The sequence below is a fragment of the Ylistrum balloti genome, unplaced genomic scaffold, assembly GCF_031769215.1.
Source record: "Ylistrum balloti isolate Yb309-2 unplaced genomic scaffold, AGI_CSIRO_Ybal_v1 Utg371930, whole genome shotgun sequence".
NCBI lineage: Eukaryota > Metazoa > Mollusca > Bivalvia > Pectinida > Pectinidae > Ylistrum > Ylistrum balloti.
In genome coordinates this window covers 41596-65736 of record NW_026782947.1, presented here as the reverse complement: position 1 = coordinate 65736, position 24141 = coordinate 41596, and the positions used below count along the sequence as shown (strand labels likewise).

Sequence of the window (24141 nt, the reverse complement as noted above, 5' to 3'; positions counted from 1 at the left end):
ATCATACATTGATTATCAGTACAGTTTAACACTACTACAAGCTGATCATTCGGAAAATCGGCAGATCAAATCCTGATGTGTTGTTAGTGTTATCAAGTGGAGAGTGTAAAACTCGAAGTGTTATTAAGAAAATAAGAACTTTCAAACAAATTTCATTCTATCATTTTCACTAATCACCTGTTAACTTTTAACAAAGTTTTGAACATCACAGTGTTATAATGTGTATATGTGTTATTCATAGTTTTAGTATTTTTCCAAACACCTGGTCTTATTCTCCTTGTACTTTTCCATGAATCTCGTAAATCTTTTCTTTTGTTGATATTTTGCCCTTGTTTTATGGAATTTGAATTATGATTAAGTTGACGTTTTAGTATTTTCTTGTTTTTTTTATCATATTCACCAGACGTAGACAGTTACGAAAGGTACAAGGCAAAAGCCGAGCAAGTGGCTAGAGCCGTATCCGATGTGTTCAGGATTTATGAAATGATCCAGATTACACAGTAAATGCCGAACGAATCTTGGAAGGTCAGTGGCTAATACTATATTTTACAATATCGCTGTAATTAAATTCATTCTATCTAGAATTGACATGTTTCATGATTTGAAAGTAAATTATTTTAGCACCGGTCAATTCATAATTCATTGACAACAATAAAGACAAAAGGTTAAATTCCGTCATGCTATTATTTTGTCTTGTCTTAATCATTACCAGAAGGTGATACTTGGACAGAGTAATCGGGAAACAAGATTACAGTGATTAGCGAACACAATTATATCAAAACGAATGTTCTAACAAAATACAGATCAGGAATTTGCCCAACAATAACATTAATATCATTACGTATTATTTAATATCATTAGTTTAATAATATCAAGCCTACATGTGTAATTCAAAAACTTTTTCGTTTGCTAAGCACACAACATAGTCCTGTCGACATGGATGGAAATATCAACGATCTTGTCATCGGAGACACTCACCGATACAGCAATGACAACATTGGTAGACAGGGTAGGAAAATGTTTGATGATAATACAGTCTTTCTACAGCAACACCAACTGGGTCGAGATGAATGGCGCGGTACCATATACAAATTTCGGTAAGTTTTTTGTTAACTAAATAGTATAGATATGATATAGAATTGCCTAATCATGAAATCTATGAGGTGGCGGAGGAATATCAGCATTTGTCCAAAGAATTTGAAAAAAACAAATAGTATAATGTCGTAAATGAAATTGCTACAATTTGCTATGTTTATATCATGCTTTCCTTTGTTCTAGGCTCACCCGCAGCCCTGACATTAATGCCGATAGCCTCGTCACATAAAGAAACATGCAAGTCTTGTGATAACAGCTATGCGGCGTAAGTTAGTTTGTCAACGTGTGAAAATATTGTTTCTTTATTTTCTGATTTCAGCAAATTCCACTGTTATATTTACGAGGTTTATACAATAGAATATGTCAATTTTACATTGTGTACCTATTTGTTGAAGGCAATCCCCCTGATGTCGAAGAAAGTATATCCATATAAGATATGTTATCGTAACTGACAAAGTACTGTGGCTTCTCTTGTTACCTTGTTCTCATGTAGAAACGTGACATCTCGTTTATTTTTCATTGTATAACGAAATTATTTTAAGCAAATGCAATACAGCTTCTTAACTTTAACATGTACCATACATGTACGACATAGCCGTTAGTTTTGGTCATATAACATCGCTTAACTTAACACCTCATCTAATCTATATTCCGTCCTCGTTCCGTTTCGCTAATACCCAGGGCAGTAAAAACTTATTAAATATGAATGTATAGTTATATCATTAACATTTCTACCTTATTTATGTATATAATTAATTAAAGTTGTTGATAATGTAAATATGAAATACGGTTTTCCTGTGATTTTTCAGTAGATGAAATACGCTTATTTCGACAAAAATACAACCTTAAAGCTCTGTTGCATAAACATTTAGATTTGCCATCGTCTTCCCTGAAGTGTTGGTAATGTAAATATAAACAATAAGGTATTTTATTTGCTGTGAGTAATTAACGCCGATATAACTGTAAGATGACCTAGTAAATGTTTCTTGAAACCCTGGGTAAGTCACTTGTTACAATATAGACTATAAGTAATAACGTCCAGTTAATGAATAGTTTTCTTTGTATACCATAAACGTTTGTTCTTGACGTTACGTTGTTCTAAAAGTAGTTGTTATATCAAAATTACATTAAATTATTTATAAGGTTAGTGCATCTCCCCGTCTACATTTTGGCTATTCTCTCGACCACCTAGGCTTCAAAAATGTTGTAAAATGTAGGCCCTTAGCATCACTGATGAATCATTGAAAGAGGAAACAGCTGTATGGTGCAGTTTAATTCATTGTTTGACTCTACTGTACCTTTATCTATTTAATACATTCACGCGCGTGTCTTTTGTACAACCTATATATTATCGTTAACGCTTTTCAATACCTACTTATTCGTGATATTTGTTGTAACCGGCTGACCATTACATTTCAGGTTAAGAATGGGATCTTGTAATGATAATTTGCTAGTTGATGATCACCTAACCAGTGGATACAGATCTGGACAGCTTATCTCTACTAAACCCTCAGGTAACTTTGAATAGCTCATTAGTGGGGAATAGTATCGATACACAAAATCGACCAATTATATAGAGCTGGTAAAGCTCTTCTGTCGGACAGATTCTGTGATTTGTAAATTGTGTCGTAAAACTACTATCATCACTACGAAACATTTCCCTATACAGTGTTCTGTTTCATTCAGCAGAAGGGACCAACTTCCTGGGCATATTGGGCACCTTGTTTCGCCTAGGTAGTAGACCAGGAAAGAACGTAGAAGATAATAAATTGAAAAACGGTATATTGGAGTTGCACTCCGTGTAGATCCTATGTTCTTTGAAGCTGTTTGACATTGTGTAAAATGACCGTCGGTTACTAAGTTGGCATTGCTGCTGATATTAGAAAATTTATATATACTTATTAGTATTAGAAATAATTGTTCGTATATTCATTTAACTTTATCTTATATTAGTGACATGAATTGATTTCTTATGTCTGTTCATTTTTGTACGGTATGCAATCTCTATATAGGGAAGAGAAAGAAATTGTCTGTGATGATACACGTCATTGTTTCTTTTCTTACCTCGTATATTGCCATATATGTGAGATGAATAATCTTATAGAGGCAGTATAAGGGTGGTCCATCCACTGAGGATGTTAATAGAGTCATCATACTGAAATCTCACAACCTGCAGCACGAGTTGATCCGTTTACACTGAAAACATGATAATTAGCTCTTATCGACAAGGTAATGAAGAGGACAGACAATTTTATAGGTTTGGTTTGTCTTTTTAGACGGTATATAACCTTTCTTTCTTTTACGATATGATATAGAATGTATCGTGAACGAGGGAGGGGGTTCAGTCGGTTAAAGCATTTGTTTACGGTGGAGTGAAGATACACTGGTGTGGCTCACACTTTCCTATGGACCGATTTGTGCTTGTTCACAGATCTATCAATCAGGCAAACAGTCAAAAACATAACCTTTACCTTATTGTAGTCTTTGCTTGGTGTTCATGCTCAGCAGATAATGATTTAAACATGACTCGAACACATTCAGAAATGTAATTCCTGCTCATAGTAAAAACAAGTAATCTCGATGTCTTAGTACGTGCACGCTAGGGCACGAAAAATAAAGTATTCTACGACTTGTATCATGCAAATTCATACGAATTGAAAACTCTTACGTACATATTCAAAATATTCAATATAGTATTTGACGCTTAAATTAAAATTCACGGCTGCGTTCTCTTTTAATAAAAAAAATAATGGCAAGACATCAATTGCCTGGGTTATTTCAGACCCTTCAGGAATCTAGTTCTAATTTTTGCATATATTGTATCTGATAACTCTGACACTACAGGCAAATGCAGTCATGGCGGCGTCACAGATGCTGGAGCTGATATTCCGCCGACTGGGGGAATTAACAAAGAAACAACAGAATGGGCACTTTCCCCGCATGCACATCTTCACTACGACGCTTCAGAAGCTGCTATCCAAGCGACGGCACATTTCTTTTTGAATTCGGGTACGATAGCGATTATTGACAACCCAGTGAACGACAGTGTATCCTCTCAAGTTTTAAATGTTTACAGCCGATTAGTATTTGTCTCAGTTTTGAATTAATGCAGACAGGATAGAGCAGGCTCGAAAATTTTGAAAAACGCAATCAAACTAATACAAAAGTTTTTTTTTTAAAAAGAAAAAAAGATGTGCTCTCGAATTTCAATGCTATACTTTTTTTTAACTTTCTTCAAGCTGTTACTAAATAACGTAATTCAATAAAGCTTATCTAAATATTTGATGTTGAAGAAATTTGAAGTGCATGTATTTCATATTTATTTGGAAGCAACTGGAATACTCACGGACGTAACACAAGAAAACATTATGAAACTTCTTGGATTACAACTAAAATCGGCAACTTCTCTTGGATTCGTCGTTGATGTCAGTGGCTCCATGGGAGATGATATAGCGTCCGTGCGACTCGCGTTATCTCAAAAAGTCAACGAGGCACGGCGGAGTGACGCAGCACCAGGCATCTACGTACTAGCTACATTCAGTGATCCAGGTATATCATTCATATTACATGTTTATCCATCGTCATCAATCGGCCACATAATGTTTTAAAGACTTGATGTGATAAGGTTGCAAAAGCAGCTTTCTTCAGTTCTATCAAAACCAATGCATTACTGTCTATAGTAGTCGGACGTTCAGGCACATCAGATTCGACTGCAGCCTTCAGTTTTATTAGATTACAGCCGTTACAGTCTACAGCAGTTCCACTTTCTAGAACAATGCAATAAACTGCAGCCTTCGGTTCTTTTAGATTATGTTCTACAACAGCCTTCCTTTCCAGTAGAATACAGTCGACTACGTCCTTGCTTTATTTCACTATATTGTTGACTACAAACCTGTATTCTATCAGAATATAGTTGCCTACAGATTTGCGTTTAATCAGAACACCGAACGACAGGAATCTTTCATACCGAGGTGGAAAGGTTGGAATATCATTGGTATTATACTCCACTGTCTGATTATGTAGCGAAACACCGTGATGAATCAATGTAGTTAATTTACAACTCCAACTGAAATTTGAACAGATAATAAAGTGTTATGTTCAATCAAGAATACATAATTAATCCAAATGAACATTTTTTTAAAAAAATGACGTTCAAAAGTAGTATTACGCCAATGTATCTCTTTAACTTAGACCTTTTGTTCACTGACGTTTGTAATGTATAAATATATTTTTAAAATCGTTGTCAATGCCAGAAGGAGATATGTAGTAGTTAATACGAAAGCGACGCTTTGTTCACTTTATCTGTTTGATGTAGATTTATTCATTCTTACAGAATATTTAACGACAGCTAGAAATACGACTGACGCCAATGAAATGATCGAATGGATTGATGGACTTTCAGCAAGTGGAGGGGGTGACTGCCCGGAATATGCAATGTCTGGGCTCCTTGCTGGTAAGTATGAAAATAAAATATAAATAAAACATCTTAAAGTCAATAGAATCGTTATATGAACTCACACCAGAGAAACTAAATGAAAAAATAAAGATGGGAGCTATGGCAAAAGTTCAAGGAGAATAAGACCTACCATGTAAACTCTAGTAATGTAACGGCTTCAAATGAGAAAAAGGTTTGTAACAACGAAAAGTTAGCGAAGAAAATTAAGTTCTCAGGAAAAAAAACACCAAAACAAAATTGTTAGTCAGATGAAACGTGATCTCTTCTCAGCATCTATTGTAAAAGTTAAGTCATACACATATGAATCTGTCTTTAATGTTGACTTATACAGAAAAGATCTAAAACGATTCAGATTAAAAGGAAAGGTTTCTGGTCCACTACATGACATATGATGTCCAGTGCTCGTTAATATGTCTGATCTTGTCGTTGACTGCGTTCAGATTTCGATGAAATGAAGGTATTTTACTTGTTGTTAAACGCTTTATATGGGAGATATTTTTCTGTTGACAATCAGATATGGATGACATGTCGGTTTTATGATGACGGTGTTAACTAATAATGTGTTGATTTTCCAATCACTTCTAGGAACTGATTCTACATTTATATTGTCACGTGATGCATTTGTATTATTATTGATAATTTCCCCTCCTGTATATTAATTACTTTACATTAAAGTTTTATATAAAGGCATTCCTTTGTGTCATCCTTCCTCAGGTGTTGAACTCTCGGAACCAAATTCAGAAATATTCCTTGCCACTGACGCTAGCGCCAAAGATTCCTCTGATGCAAACACTGCCATTAGTGCAATAATTGCGAAGGGGATCAAAGTTCATTTTCTGTTGACAGGATCATGTTCTTCGTCACGACGACGTAGAGGTATATATATATATACGTATCGTTTTCAGTTATTACTAATACTAATATTATTGTTTAGTGTTTAACGTTAGATATCCTACCAGGATTAACACAGCTTGTCTATGTTCCGATGATAAAACCAAAGCGATTGCATTCATTCATTAGTAGGGTTTTTGATATAATAGCTTGATGCGGAAATATAATTCATTGTAGTGTTTTATTTCTAATGTCCTTTTTTACATATAGATGACTAATTGACTAGAAAAAAAGTGAAATGTGGAGAGGTTATGTATTGTCCTCCCGAATACTGACAGGGCCAGGAGCTTTTCTGCAACCTGTACAATATCATTATTAGATGGCGACGTGATCAGCAGCTTGTTTGTTGACACATTGTAGCCATGCAGAAATTTAAACAAAAAAGAAGAAATGTATATTAATACTAATGATTGAAAGCAAAGTACATCCTGTAAAAAAGTGAAAGTAGTTTGTTCAAAGGGTTCACCAGATTGCAATACATGGAACCGGTCAATAATGATAAACGCCTGAAATGCTGCAATCTAGAAGGCGAATTTCATTGTACAAGAGAATACCAATATGTCAAAGTAACCATTTAAACTCAAATTCAATATAACTATGGTGAATATAATTAACATGGATACTAAATCAAAGTAAATGAGGAATAAAACCAGGTGTTCCGGGAGAGTAAGAGGACAATTCAAGTAAATAATGCCACGTTCATCAACTGAGAACAAGAACTCAATATCCAACGAACATTCAATCTTCATATCGTACAACGAAATAGAGTATTTCTCAATAATATCACTCTGACGACCGTATTCCTTTATTGCAGATATTTTATCTAGAAAGAAGAGAGACCTGGCGACATTCCAAAATATAGCAGCATCTAGCGGTGGGAGTGTGTACCAAATCGGTAGCCTTGAACTCTCCACTGTCCTTGGTCATTTACTCGAGGTATAATATCACGTGATTACCCGCAATGACATCGATACGTACATAAGTATATACCTTAATATTATGCCACAGTCGTATCAACATGTAAATTGTTGAGTTTAATGTTTAAAGAATTGTACATATAACACAATTGCAACTTTCAATACATATTAAGAATTAGTTACATCATTGTTAAAAAGGTGTGAAACTCCATCATAAGGACATTTCGTTTCTTCAGAGCACATAGTAACGCTTCGGGTCATAAAAACTATAATTATAATTAGTAGAATTACAAAAATAGAATAAAATCACAGCACTTTTCTTGGTGAATTTAATGTATTCTGAACTGTGACCATGGAAGCATATCAGACGTCGAGCGCGATCAGAATAAAAATGATAAATGGATATATAGAAAAAATATTCATAGCGGATTTACGTTATAAAGTTTGAATTACGCGCCTTTTTCAAGGAACTGATCATGGAATTATTTGCATTTCTTTCGCAGGAAAACTTTGCATCCTCTATCGCCGTGATGGACTATTTTATCCAGACTACTGGAGAGAGCAACTCTATGACAATAACGGTAGATAGTGGATCAATTAGCCTGTTCATCAGCATCACTGGTCCACACAGCCTCACCGAAGCCTCATTGTTGGACCCATTAGGTACTCACTTGGAAACAACCTCACTCACAACACCATATCGGTCACAGACTTGGCAGCAACCTACCTCACAACATCCTATCAGTCACTCACGAGACCTCTCTCTCTCTCTCAGCAATATCACCATGCAATTGCTTATTGCACTCACACAGACACGTGCTAATTTGAAGTAATCACTTTAACATGTGATTTATCTTTATTTCAGGAAGAGTAGAAACCTTCTCAACAGAAAATGCGACACGGCATTATTCCAGCTACAAAATCAAAATGACGATTCAAGTAAGACATGTTCATTGCCTTATGCTTTAATCTGTTTTTTTTTCGAAATGTCTTGTGCTTTGTTTGTTATCATATTACTGTTTATGTCGTTTCATTGTGGTTTACATCACATAACAACATGTGTATTACGATTATTTAATGAGGAATTAGGACCTGCACTTTAACCAAACTTCAGATTGACTTAAGGTGATCCGTTATGTAGTGATTATAATATTCATCTGCTGTAGAATCCGACGCCCGGCACCTGGATGCTGACACGCTTTTCCAGTAGAGAATGGGAACTAAACATCACCGTGTCCAGTGAACTCGATATCGACGTTCAGCTGATAGAGACAGACGACTCTGGGATACATTACGTATCTACACGGAACCCTATATCAGGTACTTTATGTATCCACTCGGAACACTTTACCAGGTCATCGCGTATCATTTCGGAATCCTATAACAGGTAAAATACGTATTTATCCGGAAACCATATAACAGGTAAATTACATGTCCACCCGGAAACCATATAACAGGTTCATTATAAATCCACTCGGAACGCTATACGTGATAGCTTTCACTTTATCAACCTGGAACCTTGTTATATGGTTGTATTGACTCTTTAGGCTGTTATAAGACATCAATTTGTATGGGTTTTTTGTAATCTTTTTGTTATTGGAACAATTTTGTAACTGATCAGCAAATTACTTTTTTCCGGAATGCCTTTAATTACGTTAGTCATACTCAAACTTTAAAATTAACTGCTTAACCAATCTCTAGATAAATCATTCCTTGTAATGCTACTATAAGTACATTTCGGCGTTCTGTATTGTTAAAACTACTGTATTACAGGTACAAACTACACGCTGGCAGTTGTTGTCTACAATCTCAACACCTCCTCGACATCCTTCAGTGTAAACATTCTGGATGCGGACGGAACAGTCACTTCTAATACACCAATAAACATTACGTTTGGAGAGTCTAAAACCACTGGTTATATACCAATTGTCATACCTGCAGCAGTAAGTAGTGCCCCTTGTTAAATCATTATTAAACTGTTGAGGTATGGGAATAGACCACCTTCATATGTTTATTCTGGCATTCTTCTGAACAAATCTTAACATTTCTTCCTGGAACAAATACAAGGCCCTTAACATCACGGACGAGTCTACAAGTACGAACTGGTAGCAAACACATAGATATATTAGTCAGTTACGTTCCCGTCTATATCTGATATATCATTTTATCATTTGCGAACAGCTTCTTCAAATTAATATTCTGACATGGTTTTCATAACCTGGCTGGCTTTCACTCACATGGATGAATCATTTACCAATTAGTTTTTAAAATGTATGTTTATAATATATAATATTGCTAATTCAAATTGTACAGAACTTTTACGTCCAGCTGATTGGGACCGATCAAAATGGCTTCCAGTTCAAGCGAATGGCAGGAGCTATGTTCACACCTGTTGGGGTGGATTTATTTGTTCAGCCAATATTCGGTACGTTTAACTTGATTTATTTGAACGGAAAATATTTTCATGTCGGATTTATGACCTTTGCTTAAAGTTGAAGCACTTGTATCCAACCAATCTTCCATCATCGTATCCTGATATTTTATCTACAACAATTTTTCAAGAGCTGAACAATGATATAACTTAATTTAGCATTTTTTAAATGATAAACATTCTACAGGAAACCTTGATATCGGAACTCTTCAGAACATTACCTATACACTGAGTAACCAGGGAAGTACCACGGAAACATACACAGTCAGCATCGTTGACGATAAGGGACGGGCCCTACCGCCAACGTCAAAGCATCACAGCGTTAATGCAGGAAGTAACGTCACCGATAATTTTCAGCTTTCTAGCACTACAGAGCTGGAATACACGTTGGTATTACATAAAATCATGTTAATCGCCTAATAAGAAAAACAATACATTCTCTAAAAAAACTTATAAATAAACTCGTATAAATCAAATTCCAAGACTTCTGTGCCTGAAGTAATCTGCCATTAACGGGAAAACTGTATGGTTTCAGATACTTTTGATATGTTAGTTTTGAAGTGTTGTACAAGGGTGCAGTATCAAAAAACAATTGCATTTATTTGCCATATTCAGTACAACAGTAAAGTTTGTATTAGTTTAATCCAAATCACAATTATTATTTTATTCTGTTTGTATATCACAGGACGTACACCATCAGCGTCACCTCCTTCGGATCCTCAACTGTTCTGCAGTCCACGACATACACAGTCATGGTACAGTCTGTATACTATTCAAACAAATGAAGAGAACACTATTCAATTGTCATAATGATTCGACAAAAATAAGTACAAAAATAATACAATAGAATAAAGTAATTTCCGGTGACATGTTTAGCTCTATCAGTCATCTCAAAATTGATATTCGACTCCTCTATGCATTGTATTTTCTGCATCCTGATACCTTTAGCATCGTTTCATTGATAAACACTAATAATATATCTTATGTATAATTAATATATGCATTTAACCATTTATAACATTTTATCAAATCAGCTTATATCGCTGATAATTTCATTGATATGGGAAACACTTATATATATAATAGGGATGATATTTTGTATTTATAGTTTACCGGCGCTTTTTGTTCTTCATTCATGACGACACCTAAATGTGAGGTAGAAAATACCGGTAATTGTTCTTTGTTTTCGTGGTCTGCTTCTGCTGTTTTTTCATTTGACGTGTTGACGTTCCTAGTCACAGATAACGTGACTGTAGTCATTGACGGGGGAGACACGACCCGCCTCTATATCAGGTAATGTTAGTTGTCATTATGAACATACAGAGATGTTTTGTTCATTGTTAAATACTGTAATATTGTTTATAACAAACCATTGAATCAAATCATAACAGAAACCAATGGCGATAAATCGTGTCAAACCTATCCCCATATACTATGAAATCTTTCGTGGCGGAAATAGATATCCACTAATACATATGACCATGGATCAGTTCACTGTTAATATTATCTGTCCATGAAACATTGTGCAATTTAAAAGTGTTCTTTTATAAACCATGAAAATTAAACACCGCGAAAATATACCATTTTAGGTATGATGCCTAATTGCTTTGATTATGAGCTTAATTCTTTAAGATAGAGTGGATATCAATACAAGGACGTGTTTATTTCACTGAACTACACTGGAAAGTATAAGGCGGGAAGCGAAATAAAGTCAATAAAAGTATGTAAAATATTGAATTGTTTTGATTTTGAGATAATAAGTACACTAGTTGAATCAAACTCAACCCGTCTCTTATTTTTTATTTTAATTTTTGCACGAGAGTGAATTTATCGACCAAGATTTCAGACTAGGCACGGAGACTTTGGCAAGGCCTTCAATTGTACCTTTTTATATAATAATGGTACCCTTACCGAGACATTATCTAGAAGATATACATTCATCAGCTTTCTACAACAGTTGTTTTCTTCGATTCTTAATTACAATGTGGCCCAGGAGGAGGGGTTTTCTCTAAACTGTATTTTAAGCGTAATAATATCTATTTTGCACTTTTCATTTTAGCGAGCTACCTATAATGCCAACTGATATTATTTACATTTAATATTGTTAAGATGTTTTAAATTGTTTTTCAATATTACAATTCCTGTCATAAATGTGGACAGCTGATGAAAGTCTCAATGAGAAGCTATTCGCTGACCTACCCTGGAAAATGTTATCGCAAAAATGTCGCTATTTGGTTAATTTACATTAGAAACACTTCATCAAACGATTGTAAATGTACAGGGGAAATATAACCAGGTGTTCCCAAAGGGTAAGCGCTGCGTCTAGTAGACTGTCTATGATGAAGCTTTGTTGAATTTCAGATGTAGATGTTGAAGAGTTTATAAAGGAGAAGTCTAGTTCTTGTTTAAATATCAAAACTTTTCTGCATTAACTTATACAAAATATACATGTAAACTTATAAACAAAAATCAGCCTTTACCATACCAAAGTTTTGATGTTCTTACTCTGGCAAAAGCCCGAGTGAGCGGGCGTCTCGCTACTGGAGACTAGGCTCTCTCCTGTCTGGCCTCTGCTCCCCTCTGTTCTCTTTGGCAGACCAAGAGAGGTCTATTTATACTAAAAGGTTAGGAAACAGGCTGCTAACAATGATTGAGTAATACATGAGTTATTGACATAAACTTATACATGGGAAAGGTCGTAGATTAAGTTGTTTTCCACAAGATAAGTATGCAAGGACCTTCATGCAAACTTCTTAGATAGGGCTCAGTTAATTACTTATATAATCAGATAATAAATTAATACATGGACATGTAAAGTAGATTAAGTAGCAACAGTATATCCTTGGCTTCTGGTCAATACATAACCATCTACTGATCGATAGATGTGATGTCAGTAATAAATTGAGCTGGTCTCATTCTGGCACTTGCATTATAATTAAGAATCTGACCTATGTATAACTAAACACAGTTTTGAATAGTTTAATTAACTGGCATTTTGATAGGAATTGAACTATTTCTTTTGAAACATTGTTAAAGGCTCACATTTTGTTTTTTTCCAGTGGAAGTTGCTGTGTAACAAATTTTACGTTGAATGCATTTCCTACGGCTGGAAGTGGTTGCCAGGCGACGCAGTATGTGTACAAATCCCTATCGGGGTTTCAGTATGTGACATCATTGGAAATCACAGACGACACTTCTGGCAAGGTATGTTGTAATCGTAACACAAAAAGAACTTTTCAGCTTCAGAAAATTTACTAAGAGTAATTACTCAATTTGGAGCTACAAGTGTTGGTTGTGTTGTAATTGATTTGTTATTGAGCTACTATTCCTTTTGTATTCTGTTCAATATACTTTTTTTGTTTTGTATTTCGATCCGCTCGTCTATAACCTTTCGATACCTTCAGGTTATATTTGTATATTAACTTAACAGAACAGAAACGCACAATTAACTGATGCATTCCTATGATATTTTGGGAAATTTATACAAAAAAAATATATCAATGTGAAGGGACAAGACTACTCTTTACAATACTGAAAAGTCTGTAAGACATCACTCGTGTCATCAGTCGTTATGCAAAGAGGGATACCCTCGAAAGACAAAATGACACTTCAGTACCTGGTGTGGGCACCTCTTACAAGAATCCCTGCACGGATTCTCCTATGCATTGAACTCATGGAAACATTGATTCGTCTTAAGGAAATGTTGTTGCATGCTTGTGTTAATGCTGCGATCAACGTGGTTAGTTGGGGATTTTTGTCGTTTCCTAATACGTCTGTCTAGCTCATCCACCAGATGCTCAATGGGAGACCAATGGTGGCCATTCCAAAGATTGAACGTTGTTTGCCGTGTGAAAATCATGAAAAACTCTGGAAACATGCGGTCTAGCATTTTGTTGCTGCAAACGTAGGTTATGACGTCTGCGAAGTGGGAAGATATGTGGTTAGAGGATCTGTTCTCTTTATAGAACGGCACTGAGGTTTGGATATAGGACCATTAATGGGGATTTTACTCAATGAGAGATGCCTCCCAAAACCATTAGAGAAGCCCCAGCGAATATGTAGCGTTCAACCAAGCATGCGTCAGCGAAACGCTAGATTCAAAGGTGAACATCACACGCCTCCACCGACGCATCCAAAACCATATCGCGCCATGTCTTCGCATCCAGTCAAGACGCCTTTGCCACCTCAGATGTGTCAAAGGTGACCCGACATAAGGTCGGCGGAAAATTATTCTCTCAAGCGGTTCCTGGCAGTGTAAGCACTAATGTGTCTGCCATGAGTACCTGAGGTATGCGACACAGTCTCTACAGCAGTCCTGTATCTGTCGCTCAAGTGCGCCCTGTCTTGTCATGCGGTCGTCATACGCGGACGACCGTTCCTGGGACGATCGCTAAACTAACCAAGTAGCATGGAAACGTGTGTAGATACGATTAATTGTAAACGGGACAACGCCAAATTGTCCTGCGACAGCAATTTGGCTGTGACCATCCATCTGCAACGCAATTGCTTTACCCGTCTGAATTTGCGTTAGTGACATCTCGGTCAATGGCGAAATCAAAATGCCGACGTGGAAAATTAATGTGGCTGAACTTAGAATATCCTTTGAAATTATTCGTTCGAAAAAAATCCTGCTTTGGGTAAATTGCCAAATAGAGAGATCACTCTTGATGTAATACCTGACAAAATATTCCATTATTTCCTAACAAGCTAAGGTATACTGCAGGTTGGAACTTTATGCGTTTCTTTTTTTTTGTTGCGTATAAAAAAGCCATTGTTATACTTTAACAGGATGGGGATGACGTCACATACGTAACGGAGGACACAGAGACGAACCTAGGACTGATCGCTGGGGTATTAATCGGGGTAGCGGTTCTCATACTGGGTGTCACAGCCGTACTCAAGTACGTCACGTCGAAGAAGGTAGTTAAGGAAAATACCAGCATGGTTGAATTTGAAGAGACCAAGCATCCCGATACTTCACAGAAAACGAGATTCGACCCGAAAACACTGAGTCCTAAGGCGTGGGATTGCGAGTACGTGATTTCTTCTTGTTTGTATAAAAAAAAGTTGCTATGTTATCATAGCTTTACATGTTAATCTATGAATGACGGAATATACGCCAGATCAAATATTAAACATCTCAATTAATAAGTTCAACAAAACAAAGAGAACATCAGATAAACGCTCAAAAGAAAGAATAGAGAAATATTACAAAGTGTACATAGTCAGCGAGTACGTTAATGTATTTAAAAAATCACATATTGATAATATTCTTCATTAAAATGAACAAAACAACGAGAACATCAGGCAAACACTCTTGAACATACAGAGAAATATTCAAAAGTACACAGTGTCAAGAAGTACGTTATCCTATGGAATACTTTATGATGCATTTCATTGTCTCACGAATGTGTTTTGTATATGTTGACAGGGTAACGTTTGCACCACGTCCACCAATGACTACAAGAATGAAATTTTGATTTGAAGTGCAACCGCCTTTCCTGAACAAAACCTTAAACATCGGACATAACAGAAATTATTGTTTTATCAGTTAACAATCTATTGTATTCCATATACGACAGACCTTAAGTAAAAGGACAGAAAATATTCTTATAGGTACAATGCATGATACCTAGAAGTTGCATGACATTACTTACATGGATTGACAAATTTATATCACGGGTGTCGGCTATGAAGCAGAAAACACTTCATGAGTCACCATATAAATCTTTCCTGTATTCATATCTTGTCCTTGGTTTATTGACGTTTTATTGAATTACGTTTATTTTTCATGTTTGTGTTTCCATCCCATGATCCTTGTTCCGGCCTCTGGTTTTTGTGCATTTATTCCGTCCGTTTATTCTGTTTTTTGTTTCATATATTGATATATACATAATATATGTATCTTATCATATTTATCATAGTAAATGTTCATTTCAAAGAAAACAAATTCAGTCATGTTTCGTCTCTTTAGCCTACCACAGACATATCGCTAAAAGAGAATATATGACATAATCATCAGCTTTTCTTTGTGGGTGTTATTTTTTGTTTTGCTGTCTATTTGTGCTAGGTGTTACTTAGTTTTACAAATATTCGTAAAGACAAATGTTTATCTAATAATGATACAAAATCCTTAATTATCGACGAGTTTTATCATTTACGTATATTTATATGCCCAAACGGAGATAAGCAGATTTTTTACTACTGGTTGCCAGGAGCAAGATTAATACAAAAAAATGCCAACGGGAACATATATTGATAAAACATATTGCCATACAAAAACAAACAAAATTTAAAAAACCGCTTAAAAAGGTGTTATAATAAAGTGTTCCTGATATTTCTATGGTTATAAAACTCTTTTTTCTTAAATATTGCTTTGAACTTGGTATCTACTCTTTGTTAACATGCAACATTTCCTGTTGTTCCTGGATTTATTTTGTAACCAATAGTTTTTGTTGGCAGACATTAAACTTGTTTATGACTTGTCAATATCCTATCATGTAGACAAATGCTTTGTTTGGAAAAAAAACATATCATAATAACTGAACGTTGTTATTTGTTATAAAAGCATCATTTATCAGTATTTCACCAAACGTGGTTTCAAACATCAAACATATATGTTAACTTTTGACATTTTAACATTCCGATATATGAGAGGGACACAGAAATATTCAAATAAATGAGAGGACACAGACACATCAAGATTAATAAGAGGGATATAGAAACATTCAAGTTAATGAGAGGGATATAGAAACATTCAAATTAATAAGACTGACACAGAAAGATTCAAATTAACGAGAGGGAAACAGAAACATTCAAATTAACGAGAGGGATACAGAAGCATTAAGATTGATCAGAGGGACACAGACATAATCAAATTAATGAGTGGGACACAGAAGCATTAAGATTGATCAGAGGGACACAGAAATAATCCAATTAATGAGAGGGATATAGAAACATTCAAATTAACGTGAGGGATACAGAAGCATTAAGATTGATCATAGGGACACAGACATAATCAAATTAATGAGTGGGACACAGAAGCATTAATATTGATCAGTGGGACACATCAATAATCAAATTAATGAGAGGGATATAGAAACATTCAAATTAATGAGAGGGACACAGAAACATTCAAATTAATAAGATTGACACAGAAACGTTCAAATTAATGAGAGGGATATAGAAATATTCAAATTAATGTGAGGGACACAGAAACATTCAAATTAATAAGATTGACACAGAAACGTTCAAATTAATGAGAGGGATATAGAAATATTCAAATTAATGTGAGGGACACAGAAACATTCAAATTAATAAGATTGGCATAGAAACGTTCAAATTAATGAGAGGGATATAGAAATATTCAAATGAATGAGAGGGACACAGAAACATTCGAATTAATAAGATTGACACAGAAACGTTCAAATTAATGAGAGGGATATAGAAATATTCAAATTAATGTGAGGGACACAGAAACATTCAAATTAATAAGATTGACACAGAAACGTTCAAATTAATGAGAGGGATATAGAAATATTCAAATTAATGTGAGGGACACAGAAACATTCAAATTAATAAGATTGACACAGAAACGTTCAAATTAATGAGAGGGATATAGAAATATTCAAATTAATGTGAGGGACACAGAAACATTCAAATTAATAAGATTGACACAGAAACGTTCAAATTAATGAGAGGGATATAGAAATATTCAAATTAATGTGAGGGACACAGAAACATTCAAATTAATAAGATTGGCATAGAAACGTTCAAATTAATGAGAGGGATATAGAAATATTCAAATTAATGTGAGGGACACAGAAACATTCAAATTAATAAGATTGGCATAGAAACGTTCAAATTAATGAGAGGGATATAGAAATATTCAAATTAATGTGAGGGACACAGAAACATTCAAATTAATAAGATTGGCATAGAAACGTTCAAATTAATGAGAGGGATATAGAAATATTCAAATTAATGTGAGGGACACAGAAACATTCAAATTAATAAGATTGGCATAGAAACGTTCAAATTAATGAGAGGGATATAGAAATATTCAAATTAATGAGAGGGACACAGAAACATCCATCATGTCATCCTCGGGAATACACAAACAATAAATAATAACCAATACAATCTGAAGTGTGCAGACGGAACGTTAGGATACCCAAGGGAGATAACTCATATTAATCTAACTGAAAACAAGAAATCCGGACAGGTCCTTTGCTCACATGAAGTGCAAAAATGACTAATATTACTGGCCAAATGCAGAACGTCTGGATTTCAAGATATGCTTGTTCATAAAAATCATGGGATGTTTGACGGTCGACATACTGGTCTCATTGCGGAATATTCTATTTGTGCGATATGACACTGGACGTGTTTGATGCTCGTTAGTTTGCCCGTTTGTTCCGTTGTCGTAAACATTGTTTTCATTGGTAGGTGTTACATACCCTTTCGGAATATTTTATTTTATTCAACTTGTAATTTTTAAGGAGTTTCATGCAAATCTTTCTTTTATTCACATTTTTCCTAGGTTTATTGAAGTTTACTTTGGATCAGGATTACGTTGAGATGTTGGTGTTTTTACCTGGCAAAGATAAAACAATATATGTTACTGTTCTGCTGGTCAGGGATTGCTCTATTTTATCTCACTCTGAATTTGTATTGAAATGTCCTATTCATTCATGTGCCTTTGTACAATCTTAAACATGTGGAATGTTTGAAAACCTTCACCAGATAATTCTTGTTTAATTGAATGATTATATGATGAACGTTTCATAAGCTTTATGTTAAGGTTCAATATTTATTTTATGTATTCTTTTCTTTGTAAGTGTTTATATATCATACCACTGTTTCTTCAACCTAGGACTCGTCCTTGAAATTACATCATACAGTCGTTTCCTCATCGAACTCGTCAGTGCTTCTATATTATACAGCTGTTTCGTTTCTAAGAAAAAACTCCATGATGTAGCTTCACTGACAAGTCCTAGAAGGACGAAATAACTGTATGATATAGCTACACTGAGGATTCCTAGAAGGAAGAAACAACTGTTTGGTATAGCTGCACTGACGAGTCTTAGGAAGACGAAACAGCTGTATGATATATCAACACTGACGAGTCCGGGAAGGACGAAGAAACTGTATGATATAGCATCACTTAAGGGTCCAAGAAGAAAGAAACAGCTGAATGATGTAGCATTAGTAACGGGTCAAAGATGTAAGAAACAGCTCTATGATTGAGCTGCACTGAAGAGACCTAGAAGGACGAAACAGCTGTTTAATATATCACTATCAACAATGAGTTCGAGAAGAACGAAATAACTATATGATATAGCATCACGTACGAGTCCGAGAAAACAGAAACAGCCGATGATGTAGCATCACTGACGAGTTCGAGATTGAAGAAACACTTGTATGATATATCAACACTGACAAGTCCTAAAAGGACGAAATAGCTGTATGATATATCAACACAGACGAGATCGAGAAGGACGACACAGCTGTATGATATGGAAGCACTGACGAGTCCTAGAAGGAAGAAACAGCTTTTTGTTATAGCTGCACTGACGAGTCTTAGGAGGACGAAACAACTGTATGATATATCAACACCGACCAGTTCGAGAAGGACGAAACAATTGTATAATGTAACTTCAATAGCGAGTCCGAGAAGGACTTAACTGCTCTATAATATAGAATCACTGATGAGTCCTAGAAGGACTGAATAGCTGGATGATAAAGCTTCATTATCGAGTGCTAGGACGACGAAATAACTATATGCTGCAGTTAATTTATTGTTTCTCTCTACTTCTTCTAACTCTTCAATTTGTATTAAAATTGCTCTTCACCTGTGTCTTTTTTACAGTCCTTAATTTTTTATCTACGTTAGTATTCATGTACGAGATAAAAATCGCAATTGATTTTAAAAAGTAAAGGTTTTGGATGTATCAGCATAAAATTAATTATCAATACACATTACAAAATTCGAGGTTGAGTCACAATCGTGCATATGACTTCCTTGTTTGTGTTATCTGTTATGAATGTTGTTGCTGTAAATATCTTGTTATTCTATATTTCGTCCTTGTAACATGCTTTAGTATCATATTTGTTCAAACTTATCTCTTATTAAGTATGTGTAAATGAGATTTAACAAGGAAGTTGTTATGTATTCTAGTCTTACTTGTAGTGCTCTGGTAAATATTGTTTTAGAAAATGACCACACAGTGTAAATAGATTCAACAATGATTTTATGTATACTTTTCAATACTTGTGCTGTGGAACGAACGCAATTAGTTAATTCCAAGAATGCAACCATATTATACTATTATTAGGGTGAGATTATGGTTATGATAATGTTGGCCTGCTCGTTACCTGACTGTCACGTTTCTAGTAATTGGAATAGTGGCATGGTTTAGAATATATACATGTACTTGACGTTGTTCTAAAGGGCCTGTTTCCAGTAATGTTAATTCTCCATAGGAGCCTGCCCCCGTATAATTTCTTATCTAGCTCAACTACTGTTTTTTTCTTTTCCGAAAAATAATGTTACACCTTTCCGACACCCAGATTTCATAATTTCAGTGAAAATGTATTTTTATAAAGTTGTCAATTTCAGCATCAAAGACATAAGTTCGTAAATAAAAGGTTATCTCGAAATTGTAATTCGCAACAAAGTATAAATTTCTTTTGATAAATATTTCCAAAACATCGTGTTTATTCATAAAACATAAAAAAAAAATATTCTCGGATGAAAATGCACTTGGAGAGACACAATTATGAAGAAAAATGCCATAAATTTGCAATTTTCTCCCGTTATATAGTTTTGGATGCAAATTTCCATCAGACAATCGGATAGAGCTTTACTTGTTTCATATTTGTACCAAAAATCAGCTAATCCCATGTGGTGGAACGTTCTCATATCGCCGCCTGAATGTGGTTGTAAATTGAAAGAAAAGGGGAAAGTTATATTGAATATCAGAGCGGATATTTTCATGACAGTTTTATGATGTGTAACGACTAAATAAATAGTATCGATATAAAGATTTACGCTGAGGACACCCTGATACATGAATACTGTTCTATCTCAAGCTGCCCTCTTCTGAATTTTCTGATCGTGGGGCCTTGTACATTTATCCGTATCTTCTTGTCTTTGTCTATACGTTTACGAAATCATTCACTCGACGCTAGCTATTCTTGTCTCAATTTCCTTATTTTATTGTCCCATCTCCAAAGCGTTGTGGCTCTGTCAGGGTTGGGACCCTGACTTGTCTCACTTTCTTTGTGCCTGCCGACCACGCCACATCGAATAGATATATTATCCATATGAAATACTTTATTTTGTTCTAAGTAATCAATCAATTCTGCGCTTCTTGAAGGTATTGAATGTGATTTATTATATTGTCCTGTTATTTTGTGTAATTAGTTGTTCGTTATTTATCACACATTTTCGCATAATTGTACCAAACTACTAAGTATTAGATGTTTACAGCAATCATCGGTGGCTTGCTATTTTGTTACTTTATCGACGCTTCATAAACCAATCGTTATTGTTTCAAGATGGAGAGTAAATGTGTTCGAGAAGAGTGTCAAGTATACTTCAAGAAACGTAGTGGCAATAAGAACAGAAGTGCACGAAATGTAAATAGTCCACAATATAAATGGCTCCTAGATACGCTGGTGCAACAAGGATTGATGTCAGCAAAGAACAAGCATTTATTTGCCAAAAGTGCTACATGAAGTATCTTCGGAACAAAAATCAGCCTGAACCTGAACCCGAGCAGAACCAGGAAATCGAGGAAGAAGACGACTCCCCGTCCCATATCCTGCCGTTGCTGACCCTTCATGATCTTTTGAATGGATCATCTTCACACAAAAAATGCTGTCTCTGTCTTGTTACCTTTCCAAAAAATGGAACAAAATCATCAGTCTTACCAAAACGTGCAAGACATCACCTGATCTATTCACACAAACTGTGGTGTCCCACCTCATCCCGCGTCTGCTCCATTCACCTTATTGGTAACGACTTAGATCCGTCTACAGAGGTTGTCCTTGATGGTAGAGGTTCCTTGGAATCTCAGTTACCATTAAAATCGTCCGAAATCATTAATGACCTCCTAGAGGTGTCGCACGTCCTTTCACAGAACCAGTCTGCGTTTACAATAAGCTTTTCCTCTCTTGATGACTCGGCATGCATGGCCTGGACAGGTTGGTCCAAAGATCAGTTCCTCGAAATCCACTCGCACTGTTCCCCATATCTATCATCTGGTATATATACCAAGACTACACACGATGCTTTATTACTGATCTGGGTAAAACTGAAAACCGACATTTTCTGGAGTCAGTGTTCTTCTCTTTTTGGAATTTCCAAGTCAAGTGTGTCCACAACTTTCCACTCCATAGTACAGGCATTAGACACATCGATAGTCCCACAATTTCTAGGTCCGGATCACTTGACAAGAGAACAATTGCTCGGGCACAATACTGTCTTTTCAGAAGCATTTTTTGGAGATAAAGCCACTGCCATATTAGATGGCACCTATATTTATATCCAGAAAAGCTCCGACCACAAGCTCCAGAGAATGTCCCACTGTGGCCAGAAGAAGAGAAACTATGTCAAATTCATGAGCATCGCCTTACCAGATGGCTACATTCTGGACACCGTAGGACCATTCACTGGCAGCGAAAATGATGCTACAATTACAACAAAAGTCATGGACAAGCTAGTAACTTGGCTACAACCAGACAACAACGTTGTCGTTGACCGAGTTTTTAGAGATGTCCTATCAGTTGTCGAAGCCTCTGGCCTCAATGTTAGCATGCCGTCATACCTGAAACCCCGTCAAAGTCAACATTCTGACGTCCAAGCAAATCTTGACAGAACTATCACCAAATCGAGGTGGATTGTGGAATCCTATCATGGTCGTCTGAAATACTGGACGTTCTTCCGAACGCAATTGGTGTCTAACAGCTTTATCAATGTCATTGAGGCTTTGCTTCGAACCGTCACAGCCTGTCTGAATGGTATTAGAGGACCGATCTACCAGAGATCTCCAGAGACAGATGCCAAAGATAGGCTAATGGCTGAACGTATGAAGGACCGTTTGACAACACCGAATGGTTTAGCTCAGAGAGGCAAGATAGATCCGGATCTATCTAGACGGGCAAGGTCCGAGTTTGTCAAGATGGATGCATCTTCCGTACTGTTTCCCCGTCTCGATCTTGATTACTTGAGAACCATTACGTGTGGAACGTATCAGATATCTCTGGCTCCTGGTTACATCGCCGAACATTTAAGTGATGACGGAGACTGAGGTGTGGCTTTACCAGCACTCCCCAGACCTTCTCCGATGTCAAATACATTCTCGACACAAAAGCCAAACGAAATATAACGTTTGGATGCGGTTCACCGTTTCACCCGATGTTGAGGCCCCAATAAAGGACTACTACTGCCAGTGCCCAGTTGGAGAGAGAACGATGGGAATGTGTGCGCACATCTCCAGTATCTTGTACTACCTTGGGTATTACAGGACGCTGGAAAACCCTCGACCATTACAACCACAGGTAAAGAAATTCCGACAAAACTTGAAATAGTTTTCCATGCGGCAACGGAGTGCATATGTCGAAAGTATGTTTGGGGCTCGATATGAAAGATCCCCGTTACCATGTGACTAAGCAAACTTATAAATACAGGTATTATACAATCGCCCGTAAATGCGAAAACCAACCAAAATCATAAGGAACACGTTTTGTTTGTTGTTCTGTCTATTTGTCAGCCAATGTCTTCAACCACGGGGACTTGTGAAGTAGCCATCTTGGATTTTTTTTTATGAAAAAGTGTTTCTTTCACTTTTTTTCATATCTGTGTACATATTTTCAAGATACCGAGCAAATACTCTCGTTTTTTGTTAATTATCTAAAGAAAGTCAAAAATCGGCAATTCAACCATAGGCTAATTCAACCCAACATTTGAAAATGTTCCACCACTTACATTTTGATGATTTTTCCTCTCATCAATAGCATATTACGTACTATCTAATAGGATAAAAATTGGTTATAAAAGGGTGTATTCTCTAAAAAACACAGTTTTTGTGTCTAAAATGTTATCGTCGAAAATGGCATTTTTGAGATTGTTTCTTCCATAAAACAGCCAAATGGCGCGATGGAAACATGATTTTTTGTCACAATTATGCCATGAATGTATTCTTTACGGTGACCATCATTTGATTAGATTTTCATTTATATTTGACATAACGTGCACATTTTATCAACACTTAGCTTCTGAAAGGTACAACTTTGAGGAGCCATAAAAAAACAAACCAAGTGACCTAAATCTTTATACTTTATAG

The 24141-nt window shown here is 35.8% G+C and overlaps 1 protein-coding gene across 1 annotated transcript; it reads left to right on the top strand.

Moving 5' to 3' along the window:
- Positions 1-468: 468 nt before the first annotated feature.
- Positions 469-15270, top strand: LOC132563938 (von Willebrand factor A domain-containing protein 7-like). Its single transcript, XM_060228695.1, has 20 exons — positions 469-525; positions 915-1097; positions 1279-1360; positions 2515-2609; positions 3919-4104; positions 4426-4644; positions 5429-5548; positions 6266-6421; positions 7257-7378; positions 7863-8022; positions 8225-8298; positions 8526-8679; positions 9133-9302; positions 9673-9784; positions 9978-10176; positions 10476-10545; positions 10899-11083; positions 12850-12994; positions 14579-14823; positions 15222-15270. Exons 2-20 carry the CDS (start codon positions 941-943, stop codon positions 15268-15270), a joined length of 2700 nt encoding a protein of 899 aa, XP_060084678.1. The 5' UTR covers positions 469-525; positions 915-940.
- The last annotated feature ends 8871 nt before the right edge of the window (positions 15271-24141 follow it).

Coding starts and splice junctions, on each gene's coding strand:
- LOC132563938 (XM_060228695.1), top strand. CDS start 941: ATGGAAATATCAACGATCTTGTCATCGGAGACACTCACCGATACAGCA. Junction 9,785..9,977: donor ATTTGTTCAGCCAATATTCG/GTACGTTTAACT, acceptor AACATTCTACAG/GAAACCTTGATATCGGAACT. Junction 10,546..10,898: donor CCACGACATACACAGTCATG/GTACAGTCTGTA, acceptor TTGTATTTATAG/TTTACCGGCGCTTTTTGTTC.